General features: G+C 45.0%; 1 protein-coding gene across 5 annotated transcripts in view; it reads left to right on the top strand.

Annotated features, from left to right (window-relative positions):
- Positions 1 to 12,218, top strand: part of dock1 (dedicator of cytokinesis 1) — a 308,112-nt gene that overhangs the window by 272,712 nt on the left and 23,182 nt on the right. For all 5 annotated transcript variants that reach the window (XM_047376374.1, XM_047376376.1, XM_047376375.1 and 2 more), the window contains one exon: positions 881 to 964. In XM_047376374.1, the coding sequence (XP_047232330.1) occupies positions 881 to 964 (84 nt within the window). The remainder of the gene's footprint in view (positions 1 to 880; positions 965 to 12,218) is intronic.

Here is a 12,218-nt window from a genome sequence, read left to right as displayed (position 1 = left end):
ATGGGCATGATTAAAAAAACACAAGCTCATACTAGCTGGGCTTTCTTTTTAAATTTATGTTATTTTGTGAATATTTGAGGTGTTTAGTTACAGTTACAGATTGTCATATGGGCGTTTCTTAGTTAAGGGTACTTGTCAGTGTAAAATTATAGATATTTCTTTAGGAATTTAATTTGAAGAGCATTTACAAATTTCAGCACAGGTTGAACTTTAGGTGCTAGAGACAAGCAGCTAATAATTCTCATAAATGACTTTTCATAGCAATGAAAAATAAATAATATAAAAAATAAAAATTGCTTTCATCAGCATTGAACATTTCTTATTTTTTGTGCCATTTGTTGTCTTGAAAGCTTGCTGTATCTACATGGAGTGTGTTGGGGTTTTATGCATTAACTGTAAAGTATGTTTGGATCCATGTTGAATATGATATTCTTTGACTTTATTCAGCCTTTTTGGTTTTAGAAGCTCAGTTCCTATACAATCCACCTAGTGACCTGTGTGACAAAGAATCAATCTTTCTGCATTACATTTGATGGAAAAAACTTAAGATAACATATTGGTTCCCCAGTGCTCATCCCACCCTGCAATAGATTTATACTGGTCTCACGAAATGTATTGTTTGAGTCAGAAGAGGAGCAATGGGAATTCTTTGCCCTCTGGTCACTCTTCTATTTCAATGAAATATTGCAGGTGGTGAAGGACATACTGAAATCTAGATTGAATTTACTTTTTTATTTTTACTTCAGCAGTGCTTGCCTTGTCTAGTCAGATTTGATCCCCCTCAGTTCCTTTTAAATATAATAAACTTTCAGACATCTCAGTCTCCCTCTGAACCTGTCCTTACCTCGTATAAACAGTATCTCTTTGCCCCTTTCCCCAGGCCTTCTTTAATGACAAGTACATACAGGAGCACCCAGAGGACCATGAGAAGATAGAAAAACTGAAAGACCTCATCGCCTGGCAGGTGAGACTAAATCTGCAAGAGGTCCTCTCCACTGTTTTCTTCGCTTTGTTTGCTTCTTTGTTTTCTTTAGGATGTTGTAGTTAAAGGAAAACATCCATGACGAGCCTTTTCACAAGTTGGTTACTTTTAAAAGATGGCTCATTCTGTGTGTATTACTATTGTGTCACTCGACCTGAGCAGAGGAATCCCTGGGCTACAGGCAGCCAAAATGTTGATCATAGGTGAGGGGGAATAGAGGAGCGGGAGAGCCATGATGATGCAGATCTAATGCCACTTGGCCTTTTTATGGATAATTAAGGCTTAATTTGCACTAATTTGCTTTGAGGTATCCATGTTCTCTCCCAGGAGCTCAAACGTAGTAAGTCTCTGTGCTCTGTTGCAAGATTCGCTCCAGAGATTTGGTAACCACGCTTTAGCAACCAAAACCTTTGCAGGCATTGCATTGTGTGCTGTCCTGTCTGGGGGCCCTTCTTAAATTGGGAGGCATACTTTTTTTCTCAAGTGCTTTTATTACAAATGGAAGAAAATTGAAAGGTACAAGTGAAAATGTAATATTTTTTTTAAAAACTGGTAAGTGCTTTGTTTTTTATGTCTAATGGCTGTAAATGAAATGAGCAAGGCAAAGTGTGTTAACCTCTTCATATAAGATAATGGCAAGGAGGGATGATGAAGCAAACCTAAAGAAAATGTGGAGGAAGGGGAGGCTTCTCTGCCTCACAAACCTCAGAGGAAGCATCTGTACAGCAGGCGAGGAATGCGCACTCAAACGTACATTTGACATACAGTCCCTATGGGCATGACTGTCATTTAAATTTTTCGGCTCTTGATAATTAATTTGAACTGTATTTTTACCAGGTTTGAATGTTTATACAACATGCAACTTCACTGATTTTTGAAAATGCCAATAAAAACAAATATATAGAATACTCTAATTTTGAGGATGACAAATGGAGGGAACACAGTTGTTTGACTAAAATTACAAAACAAAAACTATAAAAATCTAAAAACAGAAGTAGAAAAAAGAAAAACAACTATCAAATTATTTTTTAGCAAAAGTAACATAAACAGATAATGATGCAGTCAAATTGTTAATTTGCTAATTTTCCATAATAGGAAAAAGACGTCTTACTGTGAATTTGCTGTGGACGTATGGTGAAAACCGTCAACATATTTTTGGGTTGGCTATATCACGACAAGGACTGGCCAATCAAAAATATCCATAAAAGACAGTATTTAGTGTTTATTTTATCCAGCTTGGTCATAACTACTGGCAGCAAAACATTCCCATAGCATGATTCTATCACCACTGCGCTTGACAGTTGGTATAGTAATAGGTTGGAAAGCCTCGCCTTCCAGTCATTCTTTCTTTCTTTGTTTTGAAAAAACTAATCTGCCTCCTCTGACCTCAAAACTCGTACTCGTCGTCTTCCGCTTATCCGGCACCGGGTTGCGGGGGCAGCAGACTCAGTAGAGACGCCCAGACGTCCCTCTCCCCAGACACCTCCTCCAGCTCCTCCGGGTGGATCCCAAGGCGTTCCCAGGCCAGCCGACAGACATAGTCTCTCCAGCGTATCCTGGGCCGTCCCCCGGGCCTCCTCCCGGTGGGACGTGCCTGGAACACCTCCCGAGGAAGGCGTCCAGGAGGCATCCGGTATAGATGCCCGAGCCACCCCAACTGGCTCCTCTTGATGTGGAGGAACAGCGGCTCTACTCCGAGCCTTTCCCGGATGGCCAAGCTCCTCAACCTATCTCTAAGGGAGTCCCCGGCCACCCTACGGAGGAAGCTCATTTCAGCCGCTTGTATCCGGGATCTCGTTCTTTCGGTCATGTCCCAAAGTTCATGGCCATAGGTGAGGGTAGGGATGTAGACCGACCGATCAATCGAGAGCTTCGCTTTTCGGCTCAGCTCTCTCTTCACCACAACGGACCGGCACAGCGCCCCCATTACTGCGGCAGCCGCACCGATCCGTCTGTCGATCTCCCGCTCCATTCTTCCCTCACTTGTGAACAAGACCCCGAGATACTTGAACTCCTCCACTTGAGGCAGGAACTCCCTTCCAACCTGGAGAGGACAAGCCACCCTTTTCCGGTTGAGAACCATGGCCTCGGACTTGGAGGAGCTGATCTTCATCCCAGCCGCTTCACACTCGGCTGTGAACCGCCCCAGCGCATGCTTTAGGTCTTGGCTAGAGGGTGTCAGCAGGACCACGTCATCTGCAAAAAGAAGAGACAAAATCCTCTGGTCCCCAAACCAGACCCCCTCCGGCCCTTGGCTGCATCTAGAAATCTTGTCCATAAAAGTTATGAACAGGACCGGTGACAAAGGGCAGCCCTGCCGGAGTCCAACATGCGCCGGGAACAGGTCCGACTGAGTGCCGGCAATGTGGTCCAAACTCCTGCTCCGCTTATACAGGGACCGGGTGGCCCCTAATAAAGCGCCCCCGATTCCATACTCCTGGTGCACCCCCCACAGGGCATCACGAGGGACACACTCGAATGCTTTCTCCAGATCCACAAAAGTCCTGTAGAGGGTATAGAGTTGGTCCAGTGTTCCACGGCCGGAACAAAAACCACACTCCTCCTCCTGAAGCCGATGTTCGACTGTCGGCCGGACTGTCCTCTCCAATACCGTGGCGTAGGCCTTACCAGGGAGGCTGAGGAGTGTGGTCCCCCTTCTTATGAAGGGGGACCACCACCCCAGTCTGCCAGTCCAGAGGCACTGTCCCTGACCGCCACGCAATGTTGAAGAAGCATGTCAACCATGACAGCCCCACAGCATCCAGAGATTTGAGGTACTCAGGGCGGATCTCATGCGTTTTGCTGTGGTCAGTGACCCTGGTGTTCCAGGGCTTTCCAATTCTGTGGTGGCTTTAGCGTTGGGTATTCTAAGCAGACACACAAGCTACCATTAAGCTTCTGGAACCCAAACATTCAGGCTTCGTAAATGCCTCAGAACTAAACTTGAAAACATATTGAAAACGCAGAGGCTGTTCCTAGGGTGTAACCAATTTAAATGGATGCTTCCTATTCTGCCAAGAAGAATGGTCAAATATCCAGCCAGAATTATGCAAGAAGCTTGTTGGTGGCTACAAAAAAATGTGGCTTTCTCTGCTAAGGGACATTTAATCAAATATTAGTGAGAGTGCATGTTTGTATTGAAGCCTGCAGATGTGCATCACATTCTTCTTTTATAAAAATCAAAGATGTTTGTGGTATAATCAATACACCATCAAAAACAGTTCTTGTAAAAATCTTAAAATTAAATGACTTTCATGTCCATGATGTATGTTAACCTCTGACCAAAATTGGGCTACTACAAGAACGCACACACTCTTAAACACTTTACAATGAAACTTAGCAGCTCATTCGTGCTAAAACCTGGTTTAATATACTTCTGTTTATCTTTTTAGTTGCAACAACTTCCTCCGTTTGGGGTTTAAAAATGCTGCATTTTAAGCTTTATTTTGTATCCTTAATTGCTCTTGCTTCGCTGTTAAGCTCTAAACTGTGGGTCACGTTAATATTCAGGAAATCATAGTTTCCTAGTTGATGCTTCACCCAGGAATTAAGCACAGGTACAAGAGGTTTGTCTGTCGCTTCCTACCGTTGCCTGCAGGGGAAAATAATTACATTTTTGATCGCTGTTCCTGTCTTAGTTGTTGAAAAATAGGTCAGCTTTAGGCTTTACATCTTTGGTAGAAACAGAACTGAGAAGATGTGCTATTTTGTGTTGGTGAACCCTTTTTTCTTCACAAGAAAGTATGATTCATACAGAAATACCCATGTCTGCCTCACTGTTTCTGCACTAATGCCTTTGAAGCTTCATGTCCTTTTGATTTTTGATTTTGATTTTTTTACTTTTTGCAGCTTACCAGTTATAGTTTTTCTTATGATTAGTTTTTCATATTTGTTTAGTTTTAACTTGAACTTGGGGAAATAGAGGAAATCCCTTAACCAATAAAAGTTCAAGTGCAAAGCAGCTTAGGATAACTTAGAAATGAAAACAAAGTCGATTTTAAAACTCATGCGAAGTTCTAAACATGGGAATGTTGGAAATCGTTTTATTATTTTAGCATCATCCTCTACTTACTGCCTTTGGGTTTCAATAAAATACACCCTACTGGTATGAGGTACAACATTTTGGTGTTCTTTCGTGTGTTTAAAAAGATTTATCATCCATCCATTGTTTTTCATCGATAAATCTATCCATCCATCTCTTTGTCTATCTATCCATCCATCCGCCTGCTGTCCCACCGCCCGACACCTGGCATACCTGACCGGCTGGCTGGATCAAATGGCATCCAATTAATAAATCCAATTAATATTTAATATCTGCCAATAAAACAATAAATAACAAATATCAGCCATAAATATATAGTCAAGTTTAAAATTTTTACTTTAGAAAATAATGCTACAACTGAGTCTAGAAAAGTGTTGAATTTTGACATGGAAAAAATGTGTAGGAACCCTGTTAAACAGTATGAACTGTATTTTTTTCTTGAGCGGCACACTTGTTTGTCTTGTCCCTTAAAAATGTCAAAATGAAGGCAAGCATACTTGAAAAAAAGAAGTAAACAGAGAGAAAAGCATCAGTGTGACCTTCCCTCTGTGCTCATCTAGTAATTAGAGAAGAAATGAGGGTCTGGAAACCAGCAAATAAGGTACTAGGAAAGGCTGTAAAAAGAAGTTGGGTGTTTTTTTGGTCTTCATAAATAGCAAATGTTCAGAGTGGATGTCCAAATCACTGACCCAAACTACCGACTTTTAAATGAATGATTGTAATACACATTAATGAAAGTAATCACTAAATTAAAACCGAAACTAAGTGGCATTTTATCCCGGCATCAGCTGCTTGTTCACAAACACTTAAGCAGGCCCCTTTCTGAACTGTAACAGTTGTTTTTCCCTGAATGCTTTCTTTTGACAGCGGATTTTACTCCAGCTTGTGGTGCCTTCATCTCATAAAAGCTAGCCCGGCTACTTATTAATCTGCCTGACTCACCAGTAGCTGTGTGGACCTTTTAGCCATCATGAAGGTCTTAATATGTCATCTCAGCCCAGCTCAAAGCGAGCGTGGCCGTCTTAGCTCACCAGGCTGTGCATCGTGAGGCAAACAGGGACAGACTGTCAGGGATCATTTTGGCACAGACACTGCTGATATTAAACAGCAGTGGCATTTTCTACTTACTTATCCGCTGCTAATGTTGGTATTTTTCAGGGGCATTTGTATTCCCCATTGTCTGCATGAAAGATGGGTATTTCAAGAATTACATGTCACCAGTGTGTAGATTCTCAAAACCAACAGCTTTAAGTAGTCATGAATATTCTGCAGATTCTATTTATATTTTTCCTTCTACAGCTTTGTCTCTGTTTTCAGTTAACTGTCATGACACCCAGCTAATTTATACCACATTTAAAGGAAGCGTTCATGCTAATTTCTAGCTGTATTTTCCTTTTTCATAGGCTTCACAAATATGGCTTTCAATAATTTACATTTATCTTAGCGGTTACACATCCAATTAGCTTATTCCTTGTTTTCTATCCAACCTCTTCCAATTAATTTAAACTCTTGGTTGCTCTCCCTGCTTTGGAGGTTTCAAAGATAATTTGCAAACTATGTCAATAAAATATATTTACTATGCATCAAAACTTCAAACATAAATCCAATCAGAAACATCTAAAGCAGCATAGACCGCAATCCTGTTATTTTTTGGTGCATAGTATGCTAATTAACATTTTTTCTGGGTGATAATCTATTCAGATCGTCATTCATGTTTAAAAATGTTCTCTCATACATGCTCCAAGATGAACTTTTATGCCCTGATTTAACAAATGGTTTTATGGTCAGAAAATTAGCAAAAAGTGAAGTCAATAAGGATTTGTCTTTAAGTGAATAAAGATCTGATGTGTTGACTCTAAACCATACTAGCTTAAAGAATCAATAAATCAAACTGATTGAAAGAGTCCCAACCCCTAACGAATTCTGATCTCAACCCCATGAGCCCTCCACCCCCCATAACCCCCAACATGAATTTCCCCACAGGGCCACCCCCAACCAGGACACAGATGTAGAACACATGCTCCCAAACCCAAATGCCATGAATCCCCCCACAGTAGAGCTCCACCCCCAAAAAGCTGATGAAGACACATCCACCAAAAAATCCGAACGATCCAGAGAGAGCTGAAACCCCAGCACCGGCACTAGTTGGCCCCAACCAGAAGGCCTGCTCCTCCTCCTGGCCTCCAACCCCAGATGGCAAACAGCGAACGGGTGTGTGGAAAGACCGCAAGCCTATCTCTGCCCGCTCAAATGTGGTGTTGATGCGTGTTGTTGTAGAGTGCATTTAAAAAAACAAAATGCACTCTACAACAAAACGCTCCCTGCAGATGGCAACACCAACACCGCCCAAAGGACTCTCAATGTGTATATGCAACTTAACAATTACAGGTGGCAGCAGAGGTGAGGTTAGTTAAATATACACCCTTCTGGATGCTATTAAGCATGCCCACCCCCCAAGGCCCTACATGTGTGTGTCATGAAAATGTTAAAAGTGATAATGTCTAAGTTCTCGTACTTGTCGTCTTCCGCTTTATCCGGGACCGGGTCGCGGGGGCAGCAGACTCAACAGAGACGCCCAGACGTCCCTCTCCCCAGACACCTCCTCCAGTTCCTCCAGGGGGGGCCCAAGGCGTTCCCAGGCCAGCCGAGAGACATAGTCTCTCCAGCGTGTCCTGGGCCTCTTCCCGGTGGGACGTGCCTGGAACACCTCCCAAGGAAGGCGTCCAGGAGGCATCCGGTATAGATGCCCGAGCCACCTCAACTGGCTCCTCTCGATGTGGAGGAGCAGCGGCTCTACTCCGAGCCCCTCCCGGATGGCCGAGCTCCTCACCCTATCTCTAAGGGAGTGCCCGGCCACCCTACGGAGGAAGCTCATTTCAGCCGCTTGTATCCGGGATCTCGTTCTTTCGGTCATGACCCAAAGTTCATGGCCATAGGTGAGGGTAGGAACGTAGACCGACCAGTAAATTGAGAGCTTTGCTTTTCGGCTCAGCTCTCTCTTCACCACAACGGACCGGCACAGCGCCCCCATTACTGTGGCAGCCGCGCCGATCCGTCTGTCGATCTCCCGCTCCATTCTTCCCTCACTTGTGAACAAGACCCCGAGATACTTAAACTCCTCCACTTGAGGCAGGAACTCCCCTCCAACCTGAAGAGGACAAGCCACCCTTTTCCGGTCGAGTACCATGGCCTCGGACTTGGAGGAGCTGATCCTCATCCCAGCCGCCTCACATTCGGCTCCAAACCGCCACAGCGCATGCTGTAGGTCTTGGCTAGAGGGGGCCAGTAGGACCACGTCATCTGCAAAAAGAAGAGACGAAATCCACTGGTCCCCAAACCCGACCCCCTCCGGTCCTTGGCTGCGTCTAGAAATCCTGTCCATAAAAGTTATGAACAGGACCGGTGACAAAGGGCAGCCCTGCCGGAATCCAACATGCACTGGGAACAGGTCCGACTTAGTGCCGGCAATGCGGACCAAACTCCTGCTCCGCTCGTACAGGGACCGGATGGCCCCTAGTAAAGGGCCCCCGATTCCATACTCCTGGAGCACCCCCCACAGGGCATCACAAGGGACACAGTCGAATGCCTTCTCCAGGTCCACAAAACACATGTGAACCGGTTGGGCAAACTCCCATGAACCCTCGAGCACCCTGTAGAGGGTGTAGAGCTGGTCCAGTGTTCCACGGCCGGGACGAAAACCACACTGCTCCTCCTGAAGCCGAGGTTCGACTATCAGTCGGACTCTCCTCTCCAATACCCTGGCGTAAGCCTTACCAGGGAGGCTGAGGAGTGTGATCCCCCTGTAGTTGGAACACACCCTCCGGTCCCCCTTCTTATGAAGGGGGACCACTACCCCAGTCTGGCAGTCCAGAGGCACTGTCCCCGACCGCCACGCGTTTGTTGAAGAGACGTGTCAACCATGACAGCCCTACAACATCCAGAGACTTGAGGTACTCAGGGCGGATCTCATCCACCCCCAAAGCCTTGCCACCGCGGAGCTTTTTAACCACCTCGGTGACTTCAGCCTGGGTGATGAAAGAGTCCGACCCCGAGTCCCCAGCCTCTGTTTCCACCACGGAATGCGTGATGGCAGGATTGAGGAGATCCTCGAAGTACTCCTTCCACCGCCGATAATGTCCTCAGTCGAGGTCACCGCAGACCTTACGGCCACAGCTACGGGCAGCAGCATCGACAATAGATGCGGAGAACATGGTCCACTCGGACTCTATGTCTCCAACATCCCCCGGGATCTGGTCGAAGCTCTCCCGGAGGTGGGAGTTGAATACATCCCTGGCCGAGGGCTCCGCCAGACGTTCCCAGCAGACCCTCACTATGCGCTTGGGCCTGCCAAGTCTGACTGGCTTCCTCCTCCTCCAGCAGATCCCACTCACCACCAGGTGATGATCAGTGGACAGCTCAGCCCCTCTCTTCACCCGAGTGTCCAAAACATGCGGCCGAAGATCTGATGATACGACAACAAAGTCGATCATCGACCTCCTGCCTAGGGTGTCCTGGTGCCAAGTCCACTGATGGACACCCTTATGTTTGAACATGGTGTTCGTTATGGACAATCCGTGACTAGCACAGAAGTCCAATAACAAAACACCACTCGGATTCAGATCGGGGAGGCCATTCCTCCCGATCACGCCTCCCCAGGTGTCACTGTTGTTCCCCACGTGGGCGTTGAAGTCCCCCAGCAGAATAATGGAGTCCCCGGGAGGGGCACTATCCAGCACCCCCGACAGGGACGCCAAGAAGGCCGGGTACTCTGCACTGCCACTCGGCCCGTAGGCTGAAATGATAGTCAGAGACCTCTCCCCAACCCGAAGGCGCAGGGATACGACCCTCTCATCCACTGGGGTAAACCCCAACACGAGACGGCTGAGCTGGGGGGCAACAAGCAAACCCACACAGCCCGCCGCCTCTCCCCGTGGGCCACTCCAGAGTAGAACAGAGTCCAACCCCTCTCAAGGAGATGGGTTCCAGAGCCCACGCTATGCGTGGAGGCAAGCCCGATTATTTCTAGTCGATATCTCTCGACCTCCCGCACAAGCTCAGGCTCCTTCCCCCCCAGCGAGGTGACATTCCACAACCCTAGAGCCAGCCTAAGCATCCGGGGATCGGGCCGCTGAGGTCCCCACCTTCGTCCGCCACCCAATCCTCTTTGCACCGGTCCCATAATGTCCCCGACCATAATGTCTAAGTTGTACGATAAAACTGGGGCCCAGGCCACCATGGGGCGGCAGAGATGGAAAACCCTCCTTGCACTCCAATGACGCACCTGCACCCAAGGCCCTACATGGAGCGGGCAGAGAAAGGTGTCTGTGTATGGGGAGGGGAGGCCTGGGGAGCAAAATGCTCTCCACTAACGCCAATAGGCACCCCCTTTCGCAGAGTTCCAACAATATCTGAGTTTCTTAAAAGAGTCTTTGTAGATGGTAGTGGCTGTGGGCAGTTCTCTGTAATGTTCCTCATTTTATGAAACATCCTTCTTTGCAAAATCATATCCAAAGGTTCCAGAGCGATCCACAGAAGAGAACTGGCCTTCTTTATCAGCTTGTTCAGTTTTTTAAAGTCACTGTCACTGATGGTGGTACCCCAACAGATACTGACAGAAGAGAATACAACCTGTGAAGAGCAGCTTGAATCATCTTGTTTTCTAAATCTTTGAACCTAAACATCAGACACTGTAATATATTTTATGGTATCTGATAGATAAAAGGAAGTGTGTATGATAGGTAGCCTTTCGGGTTCCTATTAAGTGTTTTGTTGCTTTTTCTTTTAATTCCCTTAATATGCATTGATCCTTTGGTACACTTTACTGGTCAAAGTAAGTAAAATACAGTTGACTTTTTTCTGCTTTAGAGCAATTTGAAAATATATAGAGCAAATTATACTCCAATAATTAATTAAAAACTATGTGTTACAGTTTTTGGTTTAATTAGATTTTATTTGGCATGTAGGCTTTTATTACACATCTGCATATCCTTATGTGGTAAATGAAAGCTGGTCTAGTCATTGGTTTGGTCAGTAGACGTTTGATTTGTTGATGGGTAAGAAAAGCCCTGTAAAAAAGAACTTGGTTCCTAAAAAGAAATATTTTAACCTTGAGTTCAACTCTTTTTCAGCAGCCTCTACATTCTGCTCATCGCTGTCTTGTGCTGAGCAGTAAACATTCAGTGGCCTCAGCCTGTCTGCCCTTGTTACCAGGCTGTCTGTAGTTTTGTACAAGATACAGTGACTCTCAACCTCTGGTTTTAACACTTGGAAGTATTTCCCAACTTTAGAAAAAAATAAAACCCACGCTTGTGTCCTTCTTGACAGTTTTCTCTTTTTTTATTGCAGTGGATCATACCTTAATACCTGCTGTGACTACTTTTATATGTTTTCCCTTTTTTTCCGTGGAATAATTTTTTACCTGTCTTGAGCTGTTTTTTTGGGGGGTTTTATTTCAAATTAAAAAATACTTTATTAATCCCAAAGAAAAATGAAATGTTGTAGCTCATATAAAGGTTTCTTTAATGAGCTGGCTGAGGGCAGGAAGGGTCTCCTTTAGCGGTCTGTCTTACAGCAGATTTGAAGAAGCCTCTGACTGAAGATACTGTTGGTATATGACAGACTCATGAAGAGGATGGTCAGGGTTCTCCATAATGTTCTTGATTTATAAAGAATCCTTCTTTGCCCAATGATCTACAGAGGTTCTAGAGGAGTCCCCAGAACAGAGCCAGCCTTCTTTATTAACTTGTTCAGCTTTTTTAAGTCTATGGCTCTGATGCTGCTACCCCAGCATTGGATGGCAGAAGACATATCTCTCTCATTGTTGTGTAAGTTGTTTTTTTGTAAACTTATATAAATATATATATTAACAGCAGCCAGTGCATCTGATTAGCAGCCAGTTGCTGCTATTCAGATACACTTGACCAAATGAATATCAGACGATGTGACCACAATAAAAGCAGGGGTTTTAGTCGTGTGCTTGTCAGGAGCATGCAGGTGTTCACATAAACGCCAGAGTTGTTGTTGGTGGCCATTAGTCTGGGAAGAGTTGTAAGATCATTTTTTAACAATTTGAAGTTTGTAATTTTACACAAAAGAAGTTAGTAATGAAACATAAATTGACTACACTACACTAGTATTTTCAGGAGTTTCTGTCCTGGTATATTCATAGAAATTGCAAAAACCTCAAATCTCCTC

Source organism: Girardinichthys multiradiatus, chromosome 10, assembly GCF_021462225.1.
Source record: "Girardinichthys multiradiatus isolate DD_20200921_A chromosome 10, DD_fGirMul_XY1, whole genome shotgun sequence".
NCBI classification, from domain to species: Eukaryota; Metazoa; Chordata; class Actinopteri; order Cyprinodontiformes; family Goodeidae; genus Girardinichthys; species Girardinichthys multiradiatus.
This window is presented reverse-complemented; position numbering and strand designations above follow the sequence as displayed.